This window comes from Glycine soja, chromosome 6 (assembly GCF_004193775.1).
Source record: "Glycine soja cultivar W05 chromosome 6, ASM419377v2, whole genome shotgun sequence".
Taxonomy (NCBI): Eukaryota; Viridiplantae; Streptophyta; class Magnoliopsida; order Fabales; family Fabaceae; genus Glycine; species Glycine soja.
The window spans coordinates 9,132,503-9,150,703 of NC_041007.1; the positions used below are offsets into that span (position 1 = coordinate 9,132,503).

General features: G+C 28.5%; 1 protein-coding gene across 1 annotated transcript; it reads left to right on the forward strand.

Annotated features, from left to right (window-relative positions):
• Window positions 1-3,321: 3,321 nt before the first annotated feature.
• Window positions 3,322-7,056, forward strand: LOC114415401 (WAT1-related protein At4g08290-like). The gene is made up of 7 exons (XM_028380072.1): window positions 3,322-3,566; window positions 3,746-3,808; window positions 4,064-4,180; window positions 5,502-5,745; window positions 5,901-6,062; window positions 6,222-6,373; window positions 6,506-7,056. The coding sequence occupies exons 1-7, from the start codon at window positions 3,382-3,384 to the stop codon at window positions 6,678-6,680; spliced, it is 1,098 nt and encodes a 365-aa protein (XP_028235873.1). The 5' UTR covers window positions 3,322-3,381; the 3' UTR covers window positions 6,681-7,056.
• The last annotated feature ends 11,145 nt before the right edge of the window (window positions 7,057-18,201 follow it).

The window sequence follows — 18,201 nt, forward strand, 5'->3', positions numbered from 1 at the left end:
GTAAATTATTCTTTTATTAACAAAGAAAAGAAAAAAGCAGATTATAAGTGGAAAGAGAAAGTTATAACGTGACCAATGGCATATTGGTGAAATTTTTCTTCTTGGCAAGAATATCAACATAAACATTCGCTTCATGTAAAGTGTGGATGATACAAACTTTTCATTGGAGAACTAAGAGTGACTTAATAAATATAATTATTGTCACAAATGGATGAAACCAAGATGAGTGTTGCCCAATCAGGTGGTTAGCAACTAAGGAATCTATTTCTATGATGATATATATAAACTCATTACTTCATACATGGTGCATCTCATTGAAAATAATAAAAAATTCAACATACATGTTGATACTGTGATCAAAGTGATCATAGAATCTAGAGAATCAAAGTCTCTAAAAGTCTCACATTATACCTCCAAAATTCAATGGTCCTTGATTAAATATTCAACACATTAAATGTTCAATCAAGATTTTTTATTTAATTAAATTAACAAGTTGAAGTTTGAGATCGTGTGTGCGTTCATAAAAAAAAAAAAGATTTTGTGTGATTATTTAAATGAACTGTGTTCAAATTTTACAAACTCGACGTTAACGGCTAACTAATAATTTGTTTATTTAAATTAATGATAGAAATTTTACTAATCTTTGGCATTTACATATACATTACGGAAATATGTAAAACTTTGTAGAGTGTGTTAAATTAAATGTTAAAGATTATTTTTGTAGTAGTTAGGAAGCTATAAGTATTACTTTGATTTGTGGTTTATGATTTTATAATTTTATTTTGATCTTTAATTTTCTTTCTTGGTCCACCATTTCAACTCCTTAGCTATTTTCGTCAACAAAGCAAGAACTAAAATCTTGTTTAATCAATCTATATGCGTCTTTTGCCTTCTTTTGGTTTGTTATGCTCCCCACTACTATATTTGCATGATCTCCGAGACAATAGATAAGTACATGATTACTCTGCAAAGTTTGAACTCCTTTTCAAGGTTTTAGTGTTATTAAGAGTACGTTTAAAACCAAAAGGATCTCTTTTTCAGTTTGGCTATAGTCAGATCAGATCACTTAAATTTAAATGTAGACAATCACTATAGCTATTTTATATTTTTTTCTACTTCTGTTTCTAATGTTCTTCAGAGGAAACATATATACATGGAATATCCCAATAAAAAATATTTTATGCACATAGATAGCTGCAAAGATCTAAATAAAGTATCTTTGTTAAAAATCTCTTTTACATATGCAGATGAAGCATTGGTAATAATGGTTATACGCAGTAGATATATAAGACAAAAATACTAATTGAGACAAATAAAAAGACATTGGTATGCTAAATTTAATCGCCAAGGCTAATTTGGATCATAGGTTTATATATGAATGGTGAAGATTAAAAAGTGATCAGTTATGATAATATGACTACTTAAAAAAAAATTATGTTTACTTTACATGTGTGTGGTTGGTGGGGGAGTGATCACGTACAGAGAGTTTTTGTCGGTTTTTTTTTCTAATTAATTGAAAAAATATTTGTGAATGAGAAGAAAATGAAATTGGAATCACCGGGAAGCAAGGAAGAAGACAGTTGCGATGTGGGTCGCGGAAAAAATGTAAAACTCCCCTTCTTAGGCCTTGCTGTACCGGATCAGTGTAAGAACGGAGATCTTAAGAGAACGGAATACTATTTGGGCCGGACACTAAGACTTAAGAGCCCAAACTTATTAATTTAATTAATTGCAACAGCATAATAATAATAATAATAATAACAATAATAATAATTATAATTTTTTTATAGAGAAATAAAAAAATTCATGATGATTAAATATAACAATATATATTATGAGAACTTTGGAGCTTTTTAACTTGGGTCACATTAACTTGGTAAAAATATATACATTTTTAAAAGAATGATTAGATTAAAGAGTGAGGTCCATTTTCAGATTTGAGCCTTAAAATCTCATTATTATTAACCCATGTTAGAAATAGTTAATATGAAACATTTTTATTTGTTTTTTTGGTATCTATAATATTGGTATAGAGTATCTATCATATTTGATAATGATTAATCTATATCTATATCGAAAAATCTGACTGATCATTTTTAGTGTGATATTCTTATGTAATCATATTTTTGACTGAGTTCAATATCACTCGAACTAATGACTTGGTGATTAATATCTAACATTTAAAACAAATAAATCATTTACTAAATAAATGAGACATTGAAATAATTATTAATACTAAATATAATAATATCGTAAATAATAAATTATAACCATTTAATAAAAAAAATTACGTAAAATTGAGAGCAAAGTGATGGTTTCATGAAATTTAAAAGGAAAATAAAATTTAAAACTATTTTAGTTAGGATAAATTTCTCTCTAAAAAATTAATAAAACTAGTGAATAAAATATTGGTGTTTAGTCCTTAAGGGACAGGTGGAAATAAAGAGGGAAGAGAGGATATGTGGTAGTGTGGTACCTAGGGTTCTAGAGTAGGTACACTCTGTAATGGGACGTGAATCTTTTAATATATGACATGCTATGATATGAGCCATGGTTAGTGCAGATCAAAATGCACAATAATATATGACATGTTATGATATCGTTTACTTAAATTATGCATAATAATATACTGTACTTTTTTTTTTCAGCAAATTCTGAATAGATATACTGTACTTAAATATTCCTTTTAATTTCAGTAGTACTTTATATTTGATTTCTTTTCCGGATAAGTTAACAAATTCATTAGTAAAAAATACGCTTAAATTGAAAATACGGTATGTCAAATTCATTATATGAGATGACTATCTGACCTTTGTTCATGAAAAAGTCAAAAGCCCTGCATCATAAAAAAATATCATGAACCTCATAAACATGAGTAGATCTCGAACATTATTGCAGGCCACTAAGGCTCTAAGAATAATGTTCTTTATTCTTTTTTCTAATTAGTGCATGGAACCTGTAGTTTTGTTTATTTCACATCTCCAATTGAGTCTAGTAAATATTTTGTATATGAGTTAGGGTATTCTTTATGCTCTGTTTCTTAATAACAATTTGCTTAAAAAGAAAATGAGATATTATTTTGATCATCAGTGGGATTCTACCAAGCCGAACCTAATTGCGGAAATTTTACGCACACTAACAATCCCTCTTGGATGATTAGTCAGCACACGGTTTACTTTCGCTTTTTAATCTTACTGCTGCTGGGATCGTATAATGTAGAGAATATTAAGCAACTTTTTTGGATTATTTGTCTTTTATTAAATATATTCACCGGTTGGGTATAAATATTAAGACGGCCATGCCTGCTTTCGCACTGAACATTGCAGATAAACAAAAGCAAGCATAAGATATTTCACTTCTCACACACATAAGATTATTAAGATGGGTACGTGGTTCACAAATGCAAAGCCCTATCTGATGTTATTGGCAGTTCAATTTGGGTCTGCAGGAATGTTCATATTTGCCATGGATGCTATAAAGAAGGGTATGAGTCATTACGTGTTCATTGTCTACCGTAATGCCATCGCCTCTATAACTCTTGCTCCCTTCGCATTTGTTCTTGAAAGGTCTCTTTCACCTTACTTCTCATACTCATTCATGTAATTAATTAACAACAACCATGCACATACATCATTTAATATAATATATACTTTTTTGCGTGTAATGTTTTCTGTTCTAAAGTAGAAATAAAGATACATCCCATGAAGAATATTCAGCTCTACTAAAAGAAATATTGTTTTTGCAGGAAGGTTAGGCCCAAGATGACTGTCCGGATATTTTCTGAGATTATGGCGCTGGCTTTCTTCGAGTAATGATTTTCTTACCCTTATAAGAAGTTAAAATTAATATGATATTATCATTGAACACGTGGATTAATTTACATACAATTGTTACAGCTGTGATCTTAGATTCTATTTGTAAATATACAACTACATTAAATATAATATGGATAGACAAAAAAATATTAATACGATATTCAAATTCCAGTTTGTTATTATGTATTTAGTGTAACTCCTTTAGATACACATGGTTAATTAAATTAACTATATGGTGTTGCATACAGAATAATACTGGATCAGTGCTTCGCACTCTTGGGCATGAAATTCACGTCGGCGTCGTTCCTATCTGCTGTGATGAACTCCGCACCCTCTGTTACTTTTGTTATGGCAGTCATTCTAAAGTAAGTTGCGTACGTCAATTAAACGATACAAAAAGATTATACAATAAATACTAAAGACTCTACAAACGATGGTCCACTCCAGTTTTGTACGTTAATCAAAACTCTTCATTTATATATAGTAGTATATGGGATGTTTAGAAGAGAAGAAACAAAATATGAAAGATAGAAAATACAGATAATCTAATTTTATGTCGCGCCTAATGTTCTTTACATGATTCCAAAGAATCTATCCAAACTCAACATTAGAAAAGTTTAGGTTCAAGTCGCACAGGTGCTAACTTTTTAGTACTATATACGTATTAGAATATATATGATTTAAAAAAGAAAAGAAAAAAAGCTATATTTTATTATTTTTAAATTATGACACTTATATAATATTTGTAAATAGAACATTAAATCGATTTTAATTTATTATTTTAAAAAATAAATCTTTTAAAATCTAATTTTCAATGCTAACCTTAATTCAGATTTATCAGTTACATGTAACGTTAAATTATTTTTTGAAACTTGATATGACGTAACCTTGGAACGAAGTGATGTCCTTTCTTATTAACCTTTATGTATCATTTTTCTTAATTTAAAAAGAGAAAAAGAAAAACTTTGAAAAAAAAAACGAACTGTAAATTCCAGTCTCCTTATCTAGGGATGGGAAAATAAAACTTTTTCCCTGATTAAAACATGTTACGAATTGAGTTTAGATGATTTAATGGTATTTAAGATAAAATAATGAATCTATTTTCTACCCTTTTATTTATGGAACATGAATAGGTAATAACGTGGGCATGATTAGATTCCCAACTATTCATAAAACTCATAGATACTCGCTTTATTATTATTGTCACTCGTTAATTCATCTCATTGGCTATTTGTAGAACAAATTTATCTACATAAAATATAACAATAGATATTTATATTTTAATATTGATTATTCATGGCAAGAGTTAATAGTCAATATTTTTACTCAAATTAAAGAGTCAACAATGAAAAAAAAACCCATTAATTCTCTATTTTATAGTGGAGTGCTAAAAGATTCAAAAATATTTTTGCATATTAAAAAATAACAACTCTATTATCAATAAGAAATAGAAATTATTGCACATATATACTTAATATTAATTAATAATTTTTTTATCAAAGACTTCTAAAGTAAGTTGACTTTAAAATATGTACAATCTACTGATTCTTTTCTTCGGATCTAAATCACAAAACAGAGTTAAACATGTGCATATGTAAGCAAGACAAAAGCACAAAAAAAGAATTTAGTTTCTGTTTGTCAAGGAACACAGAGAATCATACACGTAAAATTTATTATACTGAACAGATTGGAGCACATGAAGATGAAGGAAGTAGCATGTCAAGCTAAAGTGATTGGAACAATAGTAACTTTTGGAGGCACCTTGCTAATGGCACTATACAAAGGTCCCATAGTTAGTGTCATGGGATCTTCAACTAGCCATGCTGGCCAACCCGAGAATGTGAACAGCCCCACTGGTAACCACTGGATCCTGGGGACATGTTTCCTCCTCATTGGTTGTGCCGGCTTTTCTGCGTTTTACATATTACAAGTAAGTTGATGCAGGTGGCAATATATGGAACATATGTACGTATAGTATATATATAGTTCCAACTTCCTACTATTTTAATTTTAAAGATCAAATAAGATCACATATCTATTGATATCCTAAGGGAAATGATGCATGGTTTGGTGATTTATATGTAGACCATAACATTGAGAAAATACCCAACAGAGATGTCGCTGGCCACTTGGGTTTGCTTTGTTGGTGCACTTCAAAGCTCTGTTGTAGCAGCCATCGCTGAACGCCACCATCCTCATACCTGGGCCCTTGGTTGGGATACTCGACTCTTTGCTCCTGCTTACGCGGTTGGTGCTTTTTTTCCTTTTAATTTAGTTCTTTAACCAGCGTCCGCACTGGGTTAGCATAATTTACCTATGTGTGTGTGTGTATATATATATATATATGTTATTGTATTCGTACATGGTTATTTTTTATCTATTTAACCTTATCTTAACTTATTACAGGGAATAGTTACATCTGGAGTTCAGTATTACATACAAGGCATGGTCATAAAATCAATGGGCCCAGTTATTGTGACTGCTTTTAATCCCCTGCGTATGATCATTATTACCACCTTGGCCTGCATAGTCCTATCTGAACAACTCTACCTTGGAAGGTACTACAAATTAACTAGCAAATACGCATCAATTCAATACGATTCTCATCTTAATTGTCCCTCTTTTTCTCTCTTTTAAGAATACATTGACCTCATCTCCCTTATTTTTCTGCTGAATTTGAATGATATCAGTATTATTGGAGCGATAGTTGTGGTTCTTGGGCTCTATCTTGTTGTGTGGGGAAAATATAAAGAATGCCACGGAAGACCAATGCCACCGTCCCTTACAAAGGATACTTCTCCTGAAGACCAACGGCAACTACCGGTCACAGCTCCTAAGAATGATACCAATGATAATAAGGGTTAATTATATTTTTCACATCAATAATAAGGCTTGATTATAGTCCACCACCATGGTGAAAGAAGTGATGTGGAAGGCACAATATCAATGAGAAAGTCAGCAAAACTAAGCAGGCCTCTTTGTTGAATTAGAAATTGGTGTAGCATCCCCGTACGATTATTCACACTGATCCAAAATTCTGAGGTCAATGTCATGAACATGTTGAACCATGCAATTAGTGGGATAAGTGGCATGACGATCGATGGAATCTATCATATAAATAGTGGTCACTTAGATTTGCGTCATTATTGATGAGTGACCTGATTTGCTTTCGATTCACCATATATACAAAACTTCTGACTAATTAGCTTACATATTCAACTTTTGAGTATTCCATTTTTTTTTTTTTAAAAAAAGGTATTCCGTTTTAAGGTTTGAGATTTTAATACAAATTTAATCATATATTTCCAATACATATATTAGGCATCCAGATCTATCCCACTTGTTTCTTTTTTTTTTTATTCAAAATACCATTAATTGAAAATACCCAACAACATTACGCGAGCGTAAAATGCTAAATAAAGAATGTCCCAATAATGCACAACAAACAAACACTAGCAACTCAGACACGCTACGCACACCCAAATTAAAGCTAAATAGCTACATATATATTAGCAATCCTATGACTATTTACAACACAAAAATCATCCTACAATTACAAAATAAACATGATAGAGCCCTAGACTTTTCTTCATTTTTTTTCTTCCCTTTGTTATTCTTTCTGGATCAACACTTGTCCAAAAGCAACTCAAATCAAATCAAGACGATACAAAACAACCCACAATGAACATGAATAAATCAGTGTTGTGCAAATGAAGCTTGCTTAAAGGCAACAAATTAAGTAGAGCAGTTCTGCCTAAAAAAGAACTAATATAGTTTGAATATTGTTGCAAAAGAGGCTCTAAAAATTCATTTTGAAAGAGAGAAGTGTGTTGCATAAAGGATAGGAGGCCCCATTGACAAACAAACAAACTAAAAGTTTAAAACTCTCACTAACGAGATGGAAGAGCCACCTAAAATGGAAAAAAAAACACCAATGGAGGCAAACAAAGGAACCCTCCCATTATCCCACTTGTTTATTAGTTAGGCGTATAAACACGATAGAAAAGCCCAAAGGTCATGAGAAGGCCCAAGTATTAGTGAGGTCATGGGGTGCACCGTCATACCACCTATACAAACGGACAGATCACAATTAAACTTCAATATCACAGACCAGAAATGAGAAAACTCTTCTACGAAACAAATTTTGAGAGTGAGAAGCAAATAAACAAATTTTAAAGAAGAAAAAATAACTTACGTATAACATAAATTGTTGTTCGAAAGATGCAAAAGCAATAACACCATCCAAAACCAATGTCAAATCAAAGAAAAAAAAGGGGTAGGAAGCTGAATTAAGAAAAACCAAAAGGAGCTAGGGATAATAAAATTACCCTATATTTGACTCCGAATTCAATTTGAAAGGAGAAAGCTCTACCTTTAGCCCTTACATCCCTTCTAGCCTTAATACATCTTCAGACTTCAGAGGACGTTGTGTTCGCCACCAGTATCATGAGAATCAACACATTTTATGTTTCGGAAACTAAATTTCAAAGCGTAGTTGATACTTTATACTTAATTAATTACTATTTGAGGTTTTAGTTTTTGAAACATAAAATTATAGTTCTGGAAACTAAATTCTGAATATATATATATATATATATAGCATGACTCCTATGATAACACTATCTTATGTGAGAACATAAGAATAACTAATAATAACCATTGGATCAAGATTATAAATAATAAATGATTGAGATTAAAATATTTAAAACTTCAAATTAAATTTAATATATCATCAAATCTTTAAAAGATCAAACAAATCTATATAGATCTCATTTATCATTCTCTAAAATATCTCAATTAATCTATTACCATCATGATTGTTGTTATCACCACTATGATAATTGTGCAGCCATTACCATATTTGTTCCGTCATCATCAACCATCAACTGTCACGACCTCTATTGTCATGATCGTTGTCGTTCCTGCCGTCACCTTGGCAGTGGTGGTAAGATGATCACAATCATGGCGGCATAAGTGGTGACGACGACGATTGTGGTGATGATGGTTATGTCGACAAAAGTAGTGACAATTATGGTAATACATTAACGATAATTGAGATATTTTAGGATGTGATTTGTTTAATAAATATTTTAGAGATTTAATAGTTATATTAGATTTTATTTTAATATTTTAATTTCAATCATCTATTATTTTTTAATCGTAATATAATGATTGTTATTACGTAACTCACATGAGTTATATTATATATACACACGTGTTAACATGAAATGGGATTGGAATGTTCCACAAAAATGTATAAGATTTTTTAAATTATTCCACGAAAATAGCTTGTTCATCAATAAACTATTGCTTAGTAAATAAGCTGATGTCATTGCTGAGATTGAAGATTGGAATGATTCATTATTGTATTGATAATTACATAATTTGTTATAACCAAGACATGAAATGGGTTGAATGTAAGTTTTATAACAAGACAAGGTGTTTTTCTCATAAGGTTGGATTGGACAAAATATATATATATATATATATATATATATATATATATATAAAAAGTGGTAATAAGGTTAATTAATGTTTTATTTATCAATAATATCTTGAATATAAAAGTTATTTGCATTGTCGGAAATGACCAAAGAAATCATAACATTATGACATTATAATTTCCACGTGTGTTACGCCATTTTTTTGTGGGTAAGGCTTAAAATGTTATTTGATAAAAAAAACTTTTTTTTAGAAGAGGTGGCTCCAATATATTTTTGAATGATTTAATAAACTTAATTTTACTAACAAGTATCCTAGTGCTAATGGAATCATTAAAAATATTTTTTTTATAATTACAGTAAAATACATTAAAATATTAAATATTATATTTTTCCATTTATAAACACTTTACTTTTTAATTCTTTAATTAAGAACATTCTATTAATATATAATTCTATAAATTAAAGTACTCCCAGTGTCTAGCATAATTAATTAAGAACACTTTTTAATTCTAGCATAATCTAATTAAGAGATCTGAAACAGTACCATAAGTATCAAATTCATGATCCCAATTTCGGTTGAGAGTTCTAGAACGAGAATAAATTTTGTTATTCTATTAGGAATACGATACCTGTCAGTCTGTCATGAACCCAAAAGAATAATTAAAATGTGAATAACTGTCAACTTGTATTAATTATTAACTATTAAAATTGAAGTTAATTATTAACTATTAAAATTGAAGTGGCGCGATTCCATCGTGAACAATTCAAAAATCTCGCTCCTATTTTCATCTTTACTATTTCCATCTTCTTTATCAAAGGAGGATGGATTTTTTTTTAAAAAAAAAAGAATGGATTATAGATGTAGGAATCTAATGATGACAAGATGAATCCCGATCCTATGAGCATATACAAAAATATTTACAAGAGTGAGGATAATTATCTACTTAATAACATTCGAAATGAGGGTGGATATTTATTGTAATTTTTTGTGGGAATAAGTGCAGATGTTATAATATTTACTCCGTCCCACACACCCCATATATATATATATATATATAATCAAATATGTTATTTAAGTAAATAATTTATATTATATATTTTTTTTTGGAAAAAGTTAATTATATTTTTCTAATTTAATTGGTATTTTAAAGTCACAATTGATGTTTTTTAATTCAAGTATTGATGTTGTAACTGAGGTTATTAAATTAAGGATGTGTTATATTGATTTTATTTCATTTTATGTTGGGATAACAGAGTATAATTATGATTTTGGTTTGTAAATTTTATATAAATACTTTTATGTTGAGGCCTGTATTATTCATCGGCTTTCAAGTATCATTTTGATTTTGGATTGACTTCAAAATCCTGAATATTGTTTTATAGATTTAACATATATTATATTATATTTGTTTCACTCCATTTAAAAATATTGAATTATTATTTATTTTTATGTATAAATTTATAATTTTGTTGATAAATCTTAGAGAGTATTGTCATTACATAATGTTTAAGTTTAATTAGAATTTTTGTTAAGCGATTAAAATATTAATGTTAAGGATTGGTATGCTGAATGATTATTTTTTTAATATTGTTTATTTTGGAGGAATCATGTTATATTTATTTATTTTTAATATTATATGTGAATGTTTTTAATGTCATGTGATAATTTAAGAGTGAATTTTTAATTTATTTGTAGTAATTTTATAATTAATACATATATTTGTTTATTTATAAACTTGTAGTAAGTATGGATTATGAGTGTAAATATGAATATATAGGAACTCAAGAGATAGGAATTATAATTGTTACTTGTGTGAGTATGGAATCAAGTAGGAGTTTTTTTTAAAAGATGAATATAAGGATGATCCTATAGGATTATATCCATTTTCATCCCTATGCATATGCTTTGGAGTTAAAAAAATAATTACTTATATATAATTTTATTTTATTTTTGCAAAGGATCTGAATCCGCTCCCAACAATCACGTTTGTACAAATTTCTACAAAATAGTGTAACTCATCTTCTGTTTTACGAGAACGAGAATGTGATCAGTATCGTTAAGAGTATTAAATTAGTTTTATTTTTCATTTTTTACGTTATCATTTCCTTTTTCCCTTAAATTTCAATTTCAATAAAATCTATTAAATTTCCTTTGTCGTATCACATTTCAACGTATCTATATTTTTAAAATTAGCTATTTTTTAAAAAAAATTCCTCCTTCAATATTTTTCCCCTTGTATTATTTATTTATATATTTGAATTAACTATGTTTATTTACCATATATTTTAGATATTTTTTATTTATTTCCAAAATAAATATATAATAGATCATTTTAAATAATGAAATTAATCTAAAACAATAATGAAATGGAGTAGAATCAAATCATGGATGCTATTTTAATTACTTTATTACAATCCTTTTAGTTTTAATATTCGTTTGGGGAATAATAGAACTATATAAAGTACAAGATACTGCTAAAAATGTTAAAGAAAAGAGATGCATTACAAGAACATAATGTCTTTCTTTTATTTCTTAAAACTCATGTTTATAAATTATGTGCAATGACAGAGGTTGGTCATTACGGGGAATTTATCCCCACGATAAATTTATTTTTTCTAAACACCGTATGTATATATATATAGAGAACTACCTTTTAATTTTAATATTCATTTGTAGTAATAATAGAACTAAAGTACAATATTCTCTTTAAAAATAAGAACTAAAGGACAATTAATATATTGCTAAGAATGTGAAACAAAGGAATGCATTATAACTATGTTCTTGTAATGCCCAACCTATCTTTCTTTTATTTCGTAACTCCTTTTAAAATTAACTTTAAATAATTATATGCAAGGACAAAGGTTGATCATTACGGGCGATGAACATGATATGTTTCTTAACACTCTCGTTACCTTGTTTATTAACATTTTCCTTAGTGTTATGAAAGTCACTTCATGGATATATAATATTCATAGTTTCTAATTAAGAAACAGATAGAAGTGTAAGAAAAAATGTGTGTTCTTTGTGTCATTCATGTCATCTTAATATAGAATCAATTGTCGACCTTCAAATTCAAAATGTTAAAAAAGTATTCCTTACGAGGTAATCCATGCAATCTTATTACAAAAACATTAATTTCAGTGATGAATCAATTTACACATAATTTTTAAAAATTAATTTCTAAAATTTTACTGTTGCTAATATTAGTGATGAAAATTGTATTTTCGTCACTAAATTTTATCACTAATAAGAAGCGTTCTTTACATAGCAACCTTCTTGTTTTTCCTCTTCTGGATACTCCATGTTTACATAAGAAGCAGCATTCCTTACTCCCTTTACTTCTCTCATTCATTTTGAGTATGCCTATCTGTGATTGCGTTAGTTGTTGCATGTTGTGCTTATATGTTCCTTATCATCTAAGAGTATTCCTCCTTGCTCACCATGCTTATCAGGCATACCACATTTTTAGTTGTTGCCTTCATCTTTTGTAAATAATGAGTTACTACTGTTTGTTGACTCACTCACACTTGGATGTTATGCACCTTTTAAGCAATGCATGTTAACTCTTGACAGTGATGTGCAAATATAAGACATGTGCAAGTATAATAATTTGAATATATACAAATTTTCCTAATTATTTATATATGTTTGTAAATATTAACTAACATGTATTTTAAAAATTAAAAAATAATTAAGAAACATATTTAAAAAATTATAAAATATATAAACTTTAACATACGTAAAAGATACCAATTATTACACTAGTGTTAGGTTTAAGTGATCACAGGTCAATTCTCTTTAATATGAAAAAAATAGTTACCTAAAACAATCATTCGGATCAACGCCGACAACCGCATTTGGTTACTATCATGTCCATACAAATTAGCAGTCCAAAAGTTTGTAAAGTTTTTACCTTTATCAAATATGATCAATGCTTTGCCTTTATGTATGTTGATGATCGAATTATTGGTCAGTATCTAAAATTTACTGTTTGGATCATCTCATTTTCACTTTAACATGGACGTCCTGTTATTATAGGTTTATTTCAACTCCACGAACGAAAGCACAACCCCCAAAGACTTTCCATATGTATGTTTCACTTCCTATACTGCATTTGAGAAATTTTGTGACCAGATACCAAAAACCTTTGTAGAATAACGTGAAACCAATGCTTGAAAACCAATGTATTTTTTTTTTATTTGAGTGAAATTAAGCTCCAATCTTATAAACAAGATTTGGAATTCCAATTTTATAAACGAAAAAAAAAATGATTGAAAGAGATCCCTCTAAAAGTAGATAGTTAAGTTCTCCTTAAATATTAATCATCAACAAAATAAATAAATACTTCTGATGACCCAAAAAAAATCATATTTAAAAATTCTAAAAACATAAGTTATATAAAATATCTATATATTATACATTAATATTTAATTAGATTCTATTAATATATCTATTTTAAAACTGGATTATTCTCATTTTGTTTATGTAATCTTTACCCTCGCTTGTTTTGCCATTGCATTTATCCCAGAATTAAAAAAAACTTGTATAGGTAATTGAGTTATCATTTTTTATTAGTTTTATTAGCATGCATTAATCATTAGAATTAATTTAAATTATTAAAAAAATATTAGAATAAAATGTTTATTATACCATATTATTTATGAATTATTTTTTAATTATAAAATATTAACGGTATAAATATTTTTTACACTATTATTTTATCATAGATGAACATATATTTGAATTTTTTTACTTAGTAATTATTTAAAAACCATATCTTGAATAATTTCTAATTAAATAAATGCATAAAAAAATTTATAATCAAATTAAACTCTGTCAATACTTTTATATTATGTTTTCTCTATCTTTTTTAATTATATTTATTATTTTATTTTGCACTTTTTTCTCATTCTCTTTTTATATTATATATAAAATATTTTAATATAAACTAATTTTACAAATACAGTTTCTTTATAAAAGATCATTGCATTAATCACTACTATATATTAATACGTGGACACTTTGTGGTAAATGTGTATCACGTAGTCCCAGTTGCCTTCCACACGAATTGTTCGAACTTTCAAGAAAGTAGAATAGATATAACATAATCAATATAATGTGACATGGCAGCGAACAATTAAGTTCTTTAAATATGTAAATTGAAGGATTTTGTTTAGAGGAGTGAATTCTTCAAACGTATTTCAATATTTTCGAATATTAATCTTTAACTCCCTGTTGGATATATCCTCTTAAGATAACATAAATATATAGAAAAGTTTTATAAAAAAAGTATGGAAAATATTAATAACGTTAATTTTTATCGTCTTTAATTTCTTTCCGACTATTATAAGAATAACAATTAACAAAACTTAATGACATACATATGCCATATTTTTCTGGTAGGTTGACAAATGACATTGTATTGCATCTGTATACAAATTGTCAGCACAGATTTGACTTCAGACAGATTGATACATGCTAGCATTTTATATTCCTTTCTTTGGTGGAAGAATATGAATAAATCGCTGTAAATTAAACCAGAATTTGTAAAAATGCGAACAATTAGTTAAAGCTATTATAGATTTTGCAAACGAAGGGTGATGGTTGACTACTCTGACCACCTGATAGCTTCTCGATAATATTTATGTGTCGGGAGATAATTAATTACATTAACATAATGAAATATGCACCATGTGAAATGAACCTCCGCATATATTATACAGTAATGTCTCTGTTTAGCGAAGGAGAATGTAGTTTGGTCCCTTTAACCCACCATGCCACCTATTAGGATTTGTTCTACATCTATTTTTCATAGTGCTTTCCCAATATTGTTTTGTATGGTGGGATTCCACCAACCTTAATCTGATTGCAAGATGGAATCCAAACACGAAACCACCAACTTTAATTCGTGGGCCATCACACCCACAAATTTATGCTCCGTCCATGATTATTCATATAAAAAATAATTTGAAAAACAATTTTCGTATGTAATCTATCCACAGCCACAGTGCATATCTGAGGTCAAACAATTATGCAGTGCATTATCGTATAACAATCATTTGTCCTTGTGAATAATAATTGTTAATTAACAAGACAATTCATATCTATTTTTATATATTAAATTAGGTCTTACACTTTTTTTAATTAAGGAGATTTAATCTTTGAAATTAAAAATTAACTAGTCTCTCAGTCAGATTTTATCCAATGATACTATTTTTTCATATGTTTAATAATTCTTCATGAAACATTTAAATCAATATCTGAACGCTTCAGAAAAATGCTGAAAATAAGTGAAAGGAGATTTTCATATTTTCTTCTGATAAATATATTGATTAACATACACTTTATTAATTACATTATAAATATATTCATAAATCGTGCACTTGCATTGCATGTAGCATGTAATACAATAGAAAACTAATATATTTATGTAATATTTTTAATTACCATATGAAAAATTAATAGATTTATGTAAAAACTAATGTGTTGAATCTCACATGATACATGCGCAAGCACATATTTATTAACTTTCTACACGATGCATTATTGTTTTACATGTTAATAAAACCATCAAAAGAAATTCAGGAAGATACATATTAATTTTTCAAGCAAAAACAATAGGACATACATATTTATTTATATCTTGCTAATTAAAAAACAATATGGTGTGACACTAAAATAATATATAACTGAGTTCTTCAAATATTTGATTAAGAATCCGATGTTCATACATATATCTATGTAGATCAATCTTTTAAGAACATCTCAGTGGGATTAGTTCATAATTCTCAGCCAGAATATATACTGAATTAAAACAACAATATCCATATCTTAATTAAGAAATAATACGTTAAGTATAGAATTCATAAATTTAATGTATGGGCAGGGAAGATTCCATTTTCAGGGTTGTATATATGGAGGGGAAACATTGTATCAAAATCCCATATTCTAACTCATGAGTCATGACACAAGATACATGCGTCATGCTTGGTAATATGGGATGTGGTTTTGAAAGCTGCTGGCATGACACCATATACATGCATGATAATATGAGATGCGGTTTTGAAGCTGTTCTCCGATCCATTCATGAAACCGTACAGATCAAATGTCCAGAATTAGTCTTCTGACCAAGTTTCCGGCCGCTAACTATTATTATGAACGCAACTTAATAGTTAATGGATCAGAATGAGACGAAAATGTCTGTCATCCCTTCTCCTTTTCGATGCCAGGCAACTTAGGTTTTTAGTGCATATGTAACTGAACTTTAAAGGAAATTAAAATTGAATTTGATGACAGAAATGGAAGCTATCTTAATCCTATGCAGTCTATAAATTCTTTTATTTCTAAAAGGTTTCCTTAAATCTTAAAAGAAAAAGAAGGACAGAAAAACCTTTGTTTAAAGTTTAAAAGAACTTAATTTTTCTAAAATTTTAAAGATGCCAATTAAGAGAGATAATATTACATAACCAAGGTATAGGAGGCATTAATCACAATCTTTTGAGTTTGGGAGATATATGTATACAGTTTTAATTATACTTTGGTGGGCTCAACTTTGATTATTTGATATTTATTTCACCTTTTGTGATAAATATATTGCATAACCAATGTCTCTGCATTTTTGCAACTTTTGGTACCACTGGTACCGTTTATTAATGCATTTCTTTGCCTAAAAAAAAATAATATGAATCATTCAGCTTTATCATTAATAATTAAGTTTTTTATTTTTTGAAATAAATTATTACTTTAGAATAGTTAGATCTAGGTTATTTTATCATTTTGAGGGTAACCTTTTTTTAATTATCAAATGATAATATTTTTGAATTAATTCTTATTTGGAGATAAGTCATAAAAATAATTATGACTTTATAATTAGAAATCGTAAATGTTTATACAATTTTAATTTACAAAATCATAACTACATTCAGGACTTATTCTTAAATAAAAGTTAATAAAAAAAAAATACTCTCATATGATCATTAAAAAAAAATATCCCCAAATGATCCAAAAAAGCCGTTAGATCTATGTTCCTTAATGTTTGCAATTCTATGTAGAAAGAAGAGTTAAATCTAACAACTAACAAAGTAACAAACCAAATGATCATGCCCCGTCTGACTTGAGGTAAGCTTTGCAATCTGAACCACAACTACTGAGAGGAAGCTCGTATGTTGCTGCCTACGTCACTCGCATTATGCGTATCAGCTTGAGACAATCAAGCGGTTTTATTGGAATTCATGATTATTGCATGACTCTTGTTATATAACATTCACTTAGGGACACAATAATTGTTGTTAATTATTTATGTGCCAGTTTAATCAAATATTTTCATCAATCAATTGCTCAATTTTTAAAATTACATCAATCAAATATTTTCATCAATTTATCATGTAGTAAATTTTAACACAAATAACAAAGTGACCCGTTTACCGACTTAGTCATCTAAAAGGAGTTTAAGGAGTATTCCATTCCAAATGTGCTCTATAGTGGGCTCTATAGTCCTTAACATTGAAGAAGACTTATAAGCTTATTTGAAAGAAAAATGGAATGCTTAGCTATTAGGTTAATCAATGGACCAATTAATTTGCAACAAACTATGGTAACTTCTAAATCTCTGTAAATTTTCCTTTCCTTTTTACGTATTCCACCTGTTTAAAACTAGGCTATATAGAAACCCAATCCTGATGAGTAGAGCTACTTTGGCTCACAACACTTAGGTGTATAAGTTGTAAGATATACTAGCAAATAGTATATCATATACGGCGTGCATCAGTTCCGAGTAAAGTTACCTAATTGCTATCTCAAGACAAATTAGTATTGCTCTTGGGAGGCATTAGGCCTCGTATCAAGGAATCCAACCCAATTCAAATGACTATAAAAAAAAAATCAATATATCACTATTTTGTAGAGTTCTTATTGACTTCAATATCAAAGTTAATTTTGCAGG

Coding starts and splice junctions, on each gene's coding strand:
- LOC114415401 (XM_028380072.1), top strand. CDS start 3,382: ATGGGTACGTGGTTCACAAATGCAAAGCCCTATCTGATGTTATTGGCA. Junction 3,809..4,063: donor ATGGCGCTGGCTTTCTTCGA/GTAATGATTTTC, acceptor TGTTGCATACAG/AATAATACTGGATCAGTGCT. Junction 6,374..6,505: donor GAACAACTCTACCTTGGAAG/GTACTACAAATT, acceptor GAATGATATCAG/TATTATTGGAGCGATAGTTG.